The sequence below is a fragment of the Dryobates pubescens genome, chromosome 19 (assembly GCF_014839835.1).
Source record: "Dryobates pubescens isolate bDryPub1 chromosome 19, bDryPub1.pri, whole genome shotgun sequence".
In the NCBI taxonomy this organism is placed as follows: domain Eukaryota; kingdom Metazoa; phylum Chordata; class Aves; order Piciformes; family Picidae; genus Dryobates; species Dryobates pubescens.
In genome coordinates this window covers 23,378,486-23,393,628 of record NC_071630.1, presented here as the reverse complement: position 1 = coordinate 23,393,628, position 15,143 = coordinate 23,378,486, and the positions used below count along the sequence as shown (strand labels likewise).

At 56.7% G+C, this 15,143-nt stretch overlaps 1 protein-coding gene across 1 annotated transcript; it reads right to left on the bottom strand.

The window, feature by feature from the left end:
- Positions 1-1,897: 1,897 nt before the first annotated feature.
- On the bottom strand, positions 1,898-15,065 carry OGFOD1 (2-oxoglutarate and iron dependent oxygenase domain containing 1). The gene is made up of 13 exons (XM_054169988.1): positions 14,909-15,065; positions 14,677-14,822; positions 14,541-14,587; positions 13,549-13,649; positions 12,022-12,138; positions 11,498-11,589; positions 8,741-8,917; positions 7,655-7,768; positions 6,851-6,930; positions 6,437-6,723; positions 4,807-4,932; positions 2,983-3,041; positions 1,898-2,285 (listed from the first exon to the last, which is right to left on the bottom strand). The coding sequence occupies exons 1-13, from the start codon at positions 15,063-15,065 to the stop codon at positions 2,127-2,129; spliced, it is 1,662 nt and encodes a 553-aa protein (XP_054025963.1). The 3' UTR covers positions 1,898-2,126.
- Positions 15,066-15,143: the final 78 nt, after the last annotated feature.

The following is a 15,143-nucleotide window of genomic DNA, read 5'->3' as shown; positions in this document are numbered from 1 at the left end:
AGCCCAGGTTGCTCAAGGCTTCCTCTAACCTGGCCTGGGGCAACCAGTTCCAGGTTCACAGAATCACACAGCTGTCAGGGCTGGAAGGGACCTCAAGGCTCAGCCAGCTCCAGCCCCCTGCCATGGGCAGGGACACCTCACACCGCAGCAGGTTGCTCACAGCCACCTCCAGCCTGGCTGCAAACACCTCCAGGCAGGAGGCTTCCACCACCTCCCTGGGCAGCCTGTGCCAGGCTCTCATCACCCTCCTGGGCAACAACTTCTTCCTCACATCCAATCTGAATCTCCCCACTTCTGGTTTTGCTCCATCCCCCCAGCCCTATCCCTCCCTGACACCCTCACAAGTCTCTCCCCAGCTTTCTTGTAGCCCCCTGCAGATCCTGGAAGGCCACAATTAGGTCTCCTCAGAGCCTTCTCCTCTCCAGATCAACCTTTTCTCTTTGCATAAACCAGTAGCCATGGGAGACTGAAACCAAGCAAGGAGGTTTCAGTGGTGCACAGAGAATCCAGCTTAGGGAGACAGGTCAGAGTGTGAACAGGATGGTTGTAGGGCTTGGAAGAGCAGCTCAGCACAGCCACCTTCCAGCTGTCCAGTGCAGGAGTGAAAGGCTGGAACCAAGCAACTGCTCCCAGCCCAGGGCTGAACCACCACTGAAGCTGTACAGCTAAGTGGCTCTGTCCTCCCCTGGCTCTGGCACCAGCAGGGGCTGTGATGCCTTGCACTTGGGAAGCAGCAGCACGTTAGGATCACCAAGGAAGGCTGTTGCTCCTGTGTCTTCTTGAGGGCAGGCTCTAAGGATGTCCTCCTGCCCTGTGAGGAGCTCAGAGCACTCATGGCCCAACAACTACCAGCCTCACCTTGAGCTTACTGCTCCCCTCCTGGGGTCTTTCACTGCTGGGCTGGTCTTTGACAGCAGGCCTGGAACTGGAGCAGGAGCTGACTCCAATCCAAAGCTGTCTTCTCCCAGCCCAGGAGAGGTAGGAGGAATTAATGTGCAAGCTCCCTGCGAGCCCATGGCCTGCACTGCCTGGCTTGGGTGAGCTCAGAGGACACCTGTGTCTCCCCAGTGCCAAAACAAGGCTCAGGCAAGCACATGCAGGCCAGGGCTGAGCCTGCAGCAGCGTGTTCTGCAGCCTGCCAAAGCAGCAACAGCCCCACAGCAGCACCTCTTGGAGGGGACAATCTGCCCCAGTCCTACCTGCAGGGGGACTGAGGGGTTGCACCCAGCTCACCACCTTCCTTCTACTGCTCACCACATGACTCAAATTCATCTGCTGCCTGGAAAGAGCTCCAGTGACAGAAGCTTTGTTGGAGCCCAGCAGATCCCAGGACAAAACTAACCTGAGCCTGCTGGGGACCCTCCTCCCACCTGTGGGTGCCAAGCCCCAGGCAGAGGGTAAGTTACCTCCTGCCTGCCCCTGTTCCAAGGCTGGAGCCCCAGCCCTTTCCCATCAGGAGCAGAGAGCCATCCCACAGGCAGGAGTACACAGGAGCAGCTCTCTTGTCTACTCAGCTTGTAAATTCTCTGGAGGAAAGGCTGCATCTCAATCTGTCTGCACAGCATTTAGCATAATGAGGTCCTGCTCCTTGTTCCAGTGCCAGCTCCTCGCTGCCAGCAGCTTTACAGCCTCACTGTCTCCCTTCCCAGCTCCTCAGGAGTTGTGCAGCTGGAAAAACCTCCTCCTTCCCAGGGCAGCTCCTTTCCTTCTGGAGTGAGCAGAGCTAAGCCCCAGAAAGCATCCTGGCTGCTTTGTAACCAAACTTGCCAGACCAGAGGCTGAAGCATTCTGCTGATCTTTTGTTTCCTTTGTTTCACAAAAAGCAGGCAGCAGCCGGGGGGGGCACACACAGTTGTCACTGCCACCCCAACAGGCTGGAGACACATCCCAGCACTTCTCTGCCACCAGAGAACAGCTGGAGGGGCTGGCAGATGTGTGACAACAACCACCCCCGAGACTGGGTTCCTGTTGGACCCCCCCGAGGTAGGGTACAGCTCCTGCGCAGCGTGGTGAGGTCAGCAGCAGCCAAGTGTCTGTGCTGGGACAGGGCCCAGCTGAGCTGGGCAGGGAGCTGGCCCCCTCCCCACCACCATGTTCTGAGTGACAGTGGCCACCCCCTGGCCCCATCACTCGTAATAGACAAAGGAGAAATCCCAGAATCTTCTCCTGGGCTGCTGCCCCTGGCCTGCCAGGCTCTGGTGGTTGATGTACTTCACAAACTTCAGCGTTTCTCTGTCTCTGTACACCAAGGCCAAGCAGTTCTCCTCTGGATTCACTGTCAGCAGCTGGAAGAAGACAGGAAAGCAAGGGAGGAAGTCAGTTCTCCCTAATTCCACTTGTCTCCTCAGTTTGGACCCCATTCCAAGGGAGCAACAAAGAGAAGTGTTTCAGGAACCAGTCGGAGCAAAGGGCTGGTGTAAGGCGACTGGTTTGTGGCACCATTTCCCTTGTCATCTCCCTCAGCCTGCAGCTTTCATTAGACATCAAGGTCCAGGTGAAGGCTCTGGTTGTCTGATCAGACCTCCTGCCTGGCCCTGTCAAGGGCTGCTGCCTGTGACCCTGGTGAACAGCACTTCCCTGGGAAAGCATCCCCCCTGCTCCAGCCTTGTGCCCTCTGAGGCTGCCCAAGTGCCACCAGGCCCTGTTGGGAACTGAGTCACACAGTCACAGAACTGTCAGGGCTGGAAGGGACCCCAAGGCTCAGCCAGCTCCAGCCCCCTGCCAGGGGCAGGGACACCTCACACCACAGCAGGTTGCTCACAGCCACCTCCAGCCTGGCTGCAAACACCTCCAGGCAGGAGGCTTCCACCACCTCCCTTCATCTTCGTGGTGAGCTGAAGGTGAAGGCAGAGCTCCACCCAGAAGCACTCAGGCAGGAAGGCTCCAGTGTGGTACAAGTGCCCTCAGGGTTCCCTGAGCAGTAGGACACAGGGTAGCTGTGGCTCTCCACCTGCACAAATGGCTCTCACTTGAGGTCCTCACCTCTTCATCTTCACCTCTGGCGATGTAGGACGTGAAGCCACCGTATGCTGGGTCCCAGTCTGAAAGCAGAAGGAAGATCCTTGGGAAGTTCCACACAGCCCTCCTGGGGCTGCTGCTTTTCCATCCCACTCCCCAGTCCCTGGGGTGCAGGACAATCCTCACTTTACCTCATGCCAGCCTCCTTTAGCTCCATGTATCAGGCACGTCTCAAAGCAAAGGGAGCAGATTTGCCTTCTGCCACAGCCAGGCTCTGGCTGCTTGCTGCTCTGCTCCTCGCTCGTGGAGCAGTTCTGCCTCAGCAGGCCTGCCAAAGGCTTTCAGGAGAACCACCAGCAGGTGCCAGAAGCTCTCAGCCCTGCATTCTGTGCTCAACTGGCCCCAAGGCCTTGGCTGGATTTTTGTTCTCACTGCTGTCTAACCAGCAGCCACCTGAAATGCCCAGGCACAGAGCCACAGGATTGGTTTGGTTGGAAAAGGTCTTCAGAGATGACTGAGTCCAGCCATGAACCCAGCACTGCCAGGCCACCACTAAACCATGGCCCTCAGAATCACAGCAACACAGCTCTTCAATGCCTCCAGGGATGGGGACTCCACCACTGCCCTGGGCAGCCTGCTCCAGTGTTTTGAGAACCCTCTAGGGGAAGAAGGTTCTTCTAATCTCCACCCTCAGCCTCCCCTGGCACAATTTCAGGCCAGTTCCTCTCCTTCTATCACCTGAGACTAGGGAGAAGAGACCAAGCCCAACCTCACTGCAGCCTCCTGTCAGGGAGTTGTAGAGAGTGAGAAGGTCTCCCCTTGGTCTCTTCTTCTCCACTCAACACCCCCAGCCCCCTCAGCTGCTCCTCCCCAGCCCTGTTCTCCAGACCCTTCCCCAGCTTCATTGCCTTTCTCTGGCCACGCTCCAGCATCTCCATGTGTGAGTGAGTGGCCCAAAGCTGTACCCAGCACCCGAGGTGTGGCCTCCCCAGTGCCCAGCAGAGGGGTGACCTCATGCCTCAGGTACCTTGTGAAGGCCTTGGGCTGGGTGACTTGGAGGTGCAGTAATCCTTTTGATGAGAGGTAGGAAGAAATGGGGCTGGAGCACAGCCCTGGGAGGAGAGGCTGAGGGAGCTGGGGTTGCTTAGCCTGCAGAAGAGGAGGCTCAGGGGAGACCTTCTTGCTCTCTCCAGCTCCCTGAAGGGAGGTTGCAGCCAGGTGGGGGTTGGTCTCTTCTCCCAGGCAGCCAGCAGCAGAACAAGAGGACACAGTCTCAAGCTGTGCCAGGGGAGGTTCAGGCTGGAGGTGAGGAAGAAGTTCTTCCCAGCAAGAGAGATTGGCCCTTGGGATGTGCTGCCCAGGGAGGTGGTGGAGTCCCCATCCCTGGGGGTGTTTAGGAAGAGCCTGGATGGGTGCTTGGTGCCATGGTTGAGTTGCTGAGATGCTGCTGGGGGAGAGGTTGGACTGGATGAGCTCTGAGGTCTCTTCCAACCTGGTTCATTCTGTTCTATTCCATTCCATTCACTTCGGTGGGCACTTTGCCCACCTGCCCCCCTCCACCATGCCCAGGGCCAGGGCAGGGCTGGCAGCTGCAGCCTTTCCCTCTGCCCCAGCGCCACCTGCTGGCTCCAGCAGGTACAGGCAGAAAGGAGCCCAAGGCCATGAGCCCAACCCTTTGTGCAAGGACGACTGAAAACGGAGCTTCTGCAGCAGCCAGGGCTGGGATCGAGTTCTGTGTGGGTAAAAGCAAGGCCCCTGGGGCTGCGGTGGCACTGCTGAGCGCTCACAAGTGGCCCTGTCACAAAAACCTCCTCAGGAGTGCCTGGCATCTCTCTTTCACCCACTTACCTCCACAGCCACAGTAGAAGAGCAGGTCAAGAGCAAACTCTGTTGCTTGAGTGTCGTGGACCAGAGTGTAGTGCCCATGGGTCCAGTGCCTCAGCTCCCCTGTGCACACTGGGGTGGAACCTGAGCCTAGGAAAGGGGACAGGGAGAAGGGTGAAGCTGTGCAACAGCTGCTCCCTGCAAAGCTCAAGGCACGTAGGAGCCAAGTCCTGCACTGCCACACCACTCTGCAGCTCTCCTTGCTGGTCCCAGCAAAGGCTAAAGGGATGACAAAGTAAACCCACAGACCTCATGGAATCATAGAATGGTTTGAGTTGGAAGGGACCTTGAAGATCATCTAGGTCTAACCCTACTGCCCTGAGCAGGGACACCTCCCACTCGGGCAGACTGCCTCCTGCTAATTGCTTTCTGGAGGCAGCTCCAAGTTACATCCTGTGACCAGTGTGGAGGAGAGGGGCCAAGACTTGCCCTTGAACAGGTCCAAGCTGTGATGTGCTTTGGTTTAACCAGGTGTTTGTTTTGTCCCCTTCAGATTTACAGTGGAGCTCTGAACCTCAGGAGCCAGCAACTCATCAGCTCTGGAAGTACACTGACCCTGCCAGAAGCTTTGGAGAAGGCAGTCACCCCAAAGTCACTCCTCCTGTGCAGCCCAGGAGGTATGACAGAACTTGTGGAAGCCTTTGGGTTTGTCTGGGTTTTTGTTCCTCATGGCTCTAACTCAGTTTTCAGAAAATCACAGAATGATTTAGAACAGAATAGAACAGAATCAACCAGGTTGGAAAAGACCTCTGAGATCATTGAGTCCAACCTCTCACCCAGCACCAACTCAACCATGGCACCAAGCACCCATCCAGGCTCTTCCTGAACACCTCCAGGGATGGGGACTCCACCACCTCCCTGGGCAGCACATCCCCAGGGCCAATCTCTCTTGCTGGGAAGAACTTCTTCCTAACAGCCAGCCTGAACCTCCCCTGGCACAGCTTGAGACTGTGTCCTCTTGTTCTGGTGCTAATGACCACCCTTCCCCTCACCCATGCCTTAACTGCCACCCTTAGGTCTGTTCAAAATGCTATCTTCAAGTGAGTTAGGTGAGGAGAAGAGTGGTCATTAGCTGCCCAGTAACCTGCCAGTAGTTACAGTCCTGCTTCATCCAAGCAGGAGTTTTGTCTGAGACCACATCTGAAGGAAGAAAGTGCCCAGAGAGAACTTCAGAGACTTAGAAACCCAGTCCCTGAAGGCAAACTCCCTGCCAGCCTGAACAGCCCCCGGAGGTCAGCGATGGGACACCCTGGCTAGCAAAGATGAGATTCATTTGGGATTCATGGACTGGGGCTGTTGAGCAACATGCTCTAGCTGAAGATGTCCCTGGGGCCTGCAGGAGGTGTGGAGTAGAGGACCTTGAAGGGTCCCTCCCCAGCCAAATCACTCAGTGATTCTCTCTGTGATTTCTTTCCAGCTCCTGCTGTGATGGCCACTTCTGTTGGATCCCCAGCCTGACATGCTTCGAGCCCCCTCCTTGTGCTGGCTGCAGTACACAATGAAATCCTAGCTCCATGATACTGCCTGGGAATTCTGCTGCCAGCCTCCTTAATGCCCTGGTTCTGCTCAATCCTTCCCCCTGCTCTGGACTCACCGTTCTGTGCCTCCCCATCCTGCGCTTCAGCCACGCTGCCAGGCTGCTGGGGGCTGCCATCAGCACCTGCTTCAGTCGCCTCCTGCTCAGCTTTGGGACTGCTGTGCCCAGCACTGTCTGCTGCTTGTCCTTCCCCAGCATCTTCATCCTCCTCAGAGGGAGCCAGGAAGTGCAGCTTCAGGCCAGTGAAGTTGGAGAGCAGCAAGAACAAAGCCTCTGAGCGCAGGAACCGCAGGAACTTCTTCAGGCCCTCGGGCAGACTGTCCTCATCTGCTGCCTCATAGAGCCTGAAAGAAGCAGCGGTAGCAGCAGTGGGGAAGCAACCAGGAGCACATCCATGGGGGGCAGCACCAACCAGTGCAGCCTCATGGCAGCTCCTGCTTGGCCTGATCAATGGACACTGGCATCTCCCACCTCTTATTGGCAGGCCCCCGGCTGCTCCACTGGATGTCTTTGCTCTCCAGAGCTTCACAGAGCAGTTGGTGTTTCTCTTTCTAGGAGAGGAGAAAGGTAGTGCCCAAAGGTTGGCATTTAGCTCCCAGGTCTCCCTTGGTGTGCTAGAGGCAGAGAAGGCACCCCAGCGTTTCTCTAGCTTGCTGGAGGCACCCAAGGACTATGGAACCGAAGGGCAGAGCTGGGTGGGCACCATGCCAGTGGCCAGCAGGTATCAAATGCTCCTCTGGGCCAGCCTGCAGTTTCACTGCCCTAGGGAAGGCCTGCAGAGGGAAATCAGCATTCCAAGTCAGACTAAACCACTGAGAAGGAAGCCTGGTAGATGAGGTTGGACTTAGTGATCTTAAAGTTGTCTCTTCCAACCAAAGGGATTCTATGACCGAGTCTTTTTTTCACACACAGGTCAAGACCCCCAGGTGCTGCAAGAGCTTGAGGGACAGGAAAGGACACTCTGGTCACCACAAGCTAGGAAGCAGGAAGGATGATGTGTGTCTCCATCCTGCTTTGCTTTTGCAGGCAACAAGGCTGTGGGAAGCAAAGTGCTTGGGTTTTGGTGAGTCCTCCTGCAGTGCTGTCCAGGAAGGCAGAAGGGAGCTACCTCTGAGGGGGGTCCTCTCTGGAGGTCATCTGACCATTCTCCTCTAAGGAGGGGAGCTAGAAAGTGGTTCAGCTGACAGTAGAATGAGCAAGGCCCTGCCCTGGCTGGTCCCTGCCAGCCCTGTCACCTCTCCTGGCAGACCCCCCCAGAGTGACCCCTGGGCTCACCTTCAGGAAATCCCTCAGGAGGATTTCTGAGCGCTCCTCAAACTCCTCCTGGATTTGAGCTTGGGAGTCCATGTCCAAATAAACCTCATTGATCCACTCATACAGGATCTCATGCTGGAAGGAAAAGGGCTTTGAATGCTGGGTTTAGAAAAGTAGGAAGGAATTCCTCCCCCCCCAAACTTCCCACTTTCCCAGCTGGCCAAAGGGCTACATTCCTCCCCACCCCCCCACAATTCCTCCCCACCCCCCCACAATTCCTCCCCACCCCCCCACAATTCCTCCCCACCCCCACACAATGCCTTCCCCTGCTTCATTGCACCACAAGCATTGGCTGCATTCTGTGCACTGCTGTAGGCCAAGAAAGTTAAACAGCAGAGAACAGGTTGGGTTGGAAGGGACTTTGAGCTCATCCAGTTTCAACACCTCCCACCAGCCCAGGCTGCTTGAGGCCTCATCCAGCCTGGTCTTGAACATCTATAGGGAAGGGGCATCCACCACCTCCCTGGGCAACCTGTGCCAGAGTCTCCCCACCCTCACTGGCAACAATTTCTCCCTCATCTCCAGTCTAAATCTCCCCTTTTCCAACTCCTCATCCTGTCACTACAAGCCCTTGTTGAAATTCCATCCCCAGCTTTCTTGTAGGTCCCCTAAGAAGAACCCCATGGGTCCTGGAGCAGCCTCCTCTAGTGGAAGGTGTCTCTAGAGCCCATGGCAGTGGGCTGGAACTAGATCACAGAATCATGGAACTGCCAGGGCTGGAAGGGAGCTCAAGGCTCAGCCAGCTCCAAGCCCCTGCCTTGGGCAGGGACACCTCACACCACAGCAGGTTGCTCACAGCCACCTCCAGCCTGGCTGCAAACACCTCCGGGCAGGAGGCTTCCACCACCTCCCTGGGCAGCCTGATGCTCTTTAAGGTCCCTTCCAACCTAACCTACGGTTCCATGACCCTGCAGAGGAGAAGGCAGGGAGAGCCCCCTGGGGAGGCAGGGGAGCAGCCCCAGGGGCTAAGGCAGAGCTCGAGGCAAGCTGCAGGGGGCGCAGGGAGGGAGGGAAGAGCTGCCTGGGGCGGCGCGGGCGGCGGCTCACGTCGGAGGGCAGGTGCGGGCTGCGGGGCAGCTGCGGGCTGCGGGGCGGGCTCCGGGGCGGCGGCGGGCTCCGGGGCGGCTGCGGGCTCCGGGGCGGGCTCCGGGGCGGCGCGGCGCGGGCGCCGTGGAACCAGCCGCTGAGGGACAGGCGGCGCTTGGGCGACAGCACCTCCGACACCTGCAGGCGGGAGGGCGGCGGGTCACGGCGGGTCACGGCGGCGCCGGGCGCCCCCCGTCAGGCCGGGCGAGTCCTGCCCTGCAGGAGGGTTGGAGGCAAAGCCTAATGCTGCGCCTCAGAGCCGGGGAATTGTTTGGGACAGAAAAGCCCTCGGAGGGCATCCAGTCCAACCAGCAACCCAACAGCACCGCTGCCACCAAACCCTGGCCCCAGCTGCCATGGCCACACCTTTCTGGAACCCCTCCAGGCGTGGGGACTCCACCACCTCCCTGGGCAGCCTCTGCCAGTCCCTGACCACTCCTGCAGCAAAGGAATTTTTCCTCATCTCCACCCTCAGCCTCCCCTGGCACAATTTCAGGCCATTCCTCTTCTTGTGTCCCCTGAGACTAGGGAGAGGAGACCAACCCCAACCTCACTGCAGCCTCCTTTCAGATAGCTGCAGAGAGCAGTGAGGTCTCCCTCAGCCTCCTCTGCTCCAGGCTGAACCCCCCCAGCTGCTCCTCCCCAGCCCTGCTCTCCAGACCCTTCCCCAGCTTGGTTGCCCTTCACTGTAGGTTTCCATAATCTCAGTCTAAGCTTTGACTCCAAGCTCCCAGCAGAATCCATTCCCTCTCTGGCAGAGCTCTGAGTCATTGAGGAATGGTATTTCAGCTTGCCACCATTTGTTCTGCTGAAGAACCAGCTGGGACAGGCTGCACAAATCAGCTTCATCTGGAAGCTCAGAAACCTTTGAGTATCTGTGGGCCACAGCAGGCTACGCTGGGTTAGTCTTCTGTCTCTTCCAGAAGTGCTGCAGCACAAAGCATCATGAGGGGCACCTGCCTGATGCTTTTGGCTCTGGACTGAAGATCTACCTGTTGGTCAGACAGTGACCCTCTATCCTGGCAAGGTTGAGTACTGGCTTCAGTTTTGGGGCTCTCACTACAGGAAGGACATTGAGGTGCTGGACTGAGTCCAGAGGAGGGCAACCAAGCTGGGAAGGGTCTGGAAACAGGGCTGGGGAGGAGCAGCTGAGAGGACTGGGAGTGTTTAGTGTGGAGAAGAGGAGGCTGAGGGGAGACCTCCTTGCTCTCTACAGCTCCCTGACAGGAGGTTGCAGTGAGCTGGGCTTGGTCTCTTCTGAAGTAGCACATAACAGGCCAAGAGGAAATGGCCTCAGGGTGCAGCAGGGGAGGTTCAGATTGGTCACTAGCAGAAACTTCTCCACTGGAAGGGTTCTCAGGCTCCCTAGTGGTTGAATGCCCATCCCTGGAGGTGTTTCAAAGAGGCAGAGATGTGCTGCTGAGGGCCAGGGTTTAGCAGCAGCCTTGGCAGAGTTAGAGAAGGGTTGGACTCAGTGACCTTAAAGCCCTTTAGCAACCACATGACTGGTTCTGGGATTTGCCCTGCCCAGTGGAAACCCCTGCTTTGCACACTGCTGGCCACCACTAGATGTACCTTGGGCCATTGCCCACTCTGCAGTGCTGCAGGGGAGCAGCGTGAAGTCAAAGCCATCCCCTTTATCACTACTGCAAGCCCCAAACCGTTGTGGACAAAGACCTTGTGCTGGGATTTTCGTTTGGGTTTTCACAAGAGGGTGCTGGAGCCAGGAGGGAGCTCGGGAACAGGAAACAAGAGTCCTCTGGTGGCGAGCTGCAGGCTCTGCACTTGACAAGGGGTCACAGAAATGCCTCAGTGCTTCAGCAAAGGCTCTGGGCACCACCAGGGAGGTGCAGGGCGGGAGGCTTTGAGTCACAGCTCTCCCACTTAAGCTTAATGCTCATTTTCAAGCAAGTTGATTACTGAAGCAGGGCTTTTTTTGCCTGTTCTAACAGTATCAGGGACAGTTCACAGGACCCTGTGTGTGGGATTAAGTTTAGGTCAGGAGGAGGCAGCCACCAGGCCCAGTGGAACATGGGTTTTGGTAACAAGATGAAATCACTACCTGAAGACAATCAGGGCAAGGACCAGGTAGATGCTTCTGATAATTAACTGTAAGACAAATGACACAAAACTAAACCCTGCCTTGAGCTGCCCAGCTGAGGGCACGCTCAACCTCCACCACTGATCATCTCTGACCTGCTCTTTGGGCCTGTTACGGCCTGTGGTCAGTTCCAGCTTTCCACCAGGTGTTTGCACCCTCCAGTCCCACTCTCTGTCCAGGAAAGCAGCACCAAGTGCTATGTAACCACCTCAGCATTTCTGCTGTAGGGGACCCCACTAGAAGGGGTTGAAGCTGGACCTGCCCAGTGCCTTACTGGCAAGGTGAGGAGCTCTTCTGGAGCAAAGGCATATGACACCCACATGAAAAATGTGAGTGAGTTTAAAACCAGCACACAAACAAAAATCTCCCTCCTCCCCACAGCCCAGCCCACAGCTGTGGCTTGCCAGGATGGCAACAAAAAGCAGAGATGGAAATTTTTCTTCCCCTGGGATGATGAACTGACAGTTCAGAAGTTGGCTTTGTCAGTTCTTGTCTTCCTCGAAGCCCTGCCTTTAGCACACAACACTGCTCCTCCCTTTCCCTCCCCCCTCCCCACCACACAGAGTGAACAACCACAGCGATGGGAACTGGGAAATGAAGGAGAGACAGCTCCTTGCCTGGTGGAAAGAGACTGGAGACACTTCAAAGAAAACCAGGGTGTTCCAGGAAGGTACTAAGGACTTGATGATCTGCTCTGGCTCCAAGTGTCCTGAGGAGGAAGCAAACACACTCTGGTTAAGACATCAGCTGGAGCTCACCAGAAGCTGCTACTGCTGAGACCCCTGAGGGTAAGGGATGGGGCCTGGGGCCTGGGCTCAGTGAGGAATCAGTGGATTCCATGGCTGAAAAAACAAGTTGTCTCCATCCCTTTGATGTTCCATCATTTCCATCCTGCCTCCACTCTTGGCCCTTGCAAAAAGTAGGTAAAAAAAAAGGATTTCCCTCTTCATCACCTCCTCCTGCTCCTCTAGTGCCACCCATCACAGTGCTTGCAAGGCTGCTAGAACTGCTGCAAAGGTGCAACTTTTATCTGCACATCAGCTTCAGTGGACTAAGGGGGAACTCTTTCTCCTGTTTGAGGAGAGAGCTGCTGCAAGGAACATGCAAGCTTCATCTTCTCCAGCCAGCTGGGAGCTCTTACCATCAGTGCTGTACAGGTCCAGCGTTCCCCCATCGCTTTTCTCCCAGGCTGGGACAAGGTAGAGGATGAAAGCAATTCTCCGACCCTCCAGCTTGTCGTCGTGGCACAGCAAGACATCTGCAGTGACAGAGGCTTTGCTGCAGCAGGGCCTGTCCACCACACCACTGCCATCACTCAGACCAGTGCCTGCTCCCCAGCTTTGTCCCCACCAGCATACAACAATTAAACCCAGGCCCTTTCCAGCAGGGCATTTCTGCTTGGCAGCAGCCCAGGACCTGCGAGACTGCTGGGTGACAGCCACAGGAAGGTGAGCCAGAAGTGTGCTCAGGTGGCCAAGGCCAACGGCATCCAAGGCCTGGATCAGCAGTAGTGTGGCTAGCAGGACCAGGGCAGGGCTCCTAGTGTCATAGTATCAGTCAGGGCTGGAAGGGAGCTCAAGGCTCAGCCAGCCCCAACCCCCTGCCATGGGCAGGGACACCTCACACCACAGCAGGTTGCTCACAGCCACCTCCAGCCTGGCTGCAAACACCTCCAGGCAGGAGGCTTCCACCACCTCCCTGGGCAGCCTGTGCCAGGCTCTCACCACCCTCCTGGGGAACAACTTCTTCCTCACAGCCAATCTCAATCTACCCACCAAAGAGTGGTGACCTGGCCTCACCAAGGTGGCAATTTAGCATCAGGCTTCACCAGCTCAGCTGTGGCATGAGGGAGCTGCACAGGTCACCCTTTTGCATGGAAGCAGGCACACAAACATGGGCTGCACATCTCCCCAAAGCTGGGAGCTTGCCACAGGACTGGGCCCAATTAAACCATCAGTGACATGACCACAGCAACAGCTGCTTCATAACTGGGACTTCGTTTTCTGAGACTGCCCATAGCATCTAGAACCCTCTGAAACCAGGAAGGGGCTGTGGTGGGTATTCTGTAGGCATATTGTTCCCTAGCCACCTATAGAAACTTGAGGGAAAGGATTGCTCTCTACAGCTCCCTGAAAGGGGATTGTAGAGAGGTGGGGGTTGTTCTCACGAGTCATAAGTGATAGGACAAGAGGAAATGGCATCAGATTACACCAGGGGAGGTTTAGGTTGGATGTAAGTTAAAAATTCTCTGTCAAAAGGGTTCTCACAGACTGGAAGAGGCTGCTTAGGGAAGTGGTTGAATCCCCATCCCTGGAGCTGTTCAAAAGCAAGCCTAGATATGGTGCTCAAGGAGAAGGTTAGGCTGGAGGTGAGGAGAAAGTTCTTCCCAGAGAGAGTTGTTGGCCCTTGGGATGTGCTGCCCAGGGAGGTGGTGGAGTCCCCATCCCTGGAGGTGTTCAGGAGGGGATTGGATGTGGCACTTGGAGCCATGGTTTAGCAGCCATGAGGTGCTGGGTGACAGGTTGGACTTGCTGGTCTCTGAGGTCTTTTCCAACCTTATTGATTCTATGATCCTATGGTGTAATAGTGGCCCTGGTAGAGTTAAATAATGGTTGGGTTTGATGATCTTAAAGGTCTTTTCCAAGGACAGTGATTCTCATAGACTGACCAGTATATTCATATTTGGCACAGGAGATGTCAAGAGTTGGCTCCAGCTCAATCTGGGTCACAGCAGAAAGCCATGCTCGGAACTGCTCACACAGGGCATGCCTGGGAAGACAAACACAAGGCAGGTGTCTTTCTCTGTGATGTCACATTCTCACCAAAGCCTCTGGAGGAGAGGAGGCTCAGGGGAGACCTCCTTGCTCTCTCCAACTCCCTGAAGGGAGGTTGGAGCCAGGTGGGGTTGGTCTCTTCTCCCAGGCACCCAGCAGCAGAACAAGAGGACACAGTCTCAAGCTGTGCCAGGGGAGGTTCAGGCTGGATGTTAGGAAGAAGTTCTTCCCAGCAAGAGAGATTGGCCCTTGGGATGTGCTGCCCAGGGAGGTGGTGGAGTCCCCATCCCTGGGGGTGCTTAGGAAGAGCCTGGATGGGTGCTTGGTGCCATGGTTGAGTTGCTGAGATGGTGCTGGGTGAGAGGTTGGACTGGATGATCTCAGAGGTCTCTTCCAACCTGGTTAATTCTGTTCTGTTCTATTCTATTCTATTCTATTCTATTCTATTCTATTCTATTCTATTCTATTCTATTCTATTCTATTCTATTCTATTCTGATTTATTACCTCCCAACTATGTAAACAGTTACAGGTGCTGCTGCTGCCAGAATCACCTAGGAGCTGGCCAGGAAAGCATCCCAGAGTTCACAACACAGCTGGCAATAACCAGCAGCAAGCGTGAGGCAGCTGGGAGGGGAACGGGTCACACAGTCCAGAAGTGACAGATGCTCCAGGGCTGAATCAGATCAGAGCAAAACTCTTAACAAGCGTCAGTGTCACGACTTGCACCGAGGAGATGCAGTCTTTCAGAGCCGGTTCCTGGCTTGGCTACCGTAACAGAAGGCCCATCCCATCCCGGAGCCCTCGCCCTCCCCGCGGACCCACCAGAGCTGTTCCCCTCCCCGAAGGGCAGACCCGACACAGTGCAAGCCCCAACCGGCGCTTTACCTCAGCGCGGCGATGTGGGGCTCCGGCCTTCCCCCGAGGTCCTCGGACTGCGGCGGCCCATGGAAAAGAAGGAACAGAGGTTAGGACGACGTGACCTGACCTGACCCGGCTCTGCTCGGCCCAGCCCGGGGCCCACCTGCTGCAGGGAGAGGAGATCGTTCTGCCGCCTGCGGAAGCTAAGTCCCAGCAGCTCATCGCGCAGCGCCTCCGCGAAGGCCGCGTCTGCCAGGAAGCCGGGGATGACGCCGTGCCGGAACGGGACCGGTTCCACCACCGCCGCCTCTGCAAGGGAAACGCCGCCGGTGAGCGGAGAAGGTGTCTGACCGCCGCCGGATGGGCCAGGGCATGGGAGCTTGGCCGGGCCGTACCATGCTGCAGCGACTCCCCACGTTCCCAGGCCTCCGTCGCCCGCTCCTTCAGCGCCGGATCACTGAGAGCAGCACAGAGCTCGGCGCAAACGTCCCGCTTCCCGCGTTTCTTCCCCGCCGCCGCTGCCGCCGCTGCCCCACGCCGCTTAGCGCCCATAGCAGCCTTCCGCTCTGCCTACAGCTCCCAGCGGCCCCAGCGCCGCCCGCCACGCCAATCGGATCGCGCAAGGAGGCG

Bases quoted from the DNA above. Each gene is read 5' to 3' on its own strand.
- OGFOD1 (XM_054169988.1), bottom strand. From the start codon at position 15,065: ATGGGCGCTAAGCGGCGTGGGGCAGCGGCGGCAGCGGCGGCGGGGAAG. The intron at 8,918-11,497 runs GCAAGGAGCTGT...TCCCGCCTGCAG, and splicing joins CTCCAGTCTCTTTCCACCAG to GTGTCGGAGGTGCTGTCGCC. The intron at 7,769-8,740 runs GTGAGCCGCCGC...TTTTCCTTCCAG, and splicing joins GCCCGCACCTGCCCTCCGAC to CATGAGATCCTGTATGAGTG.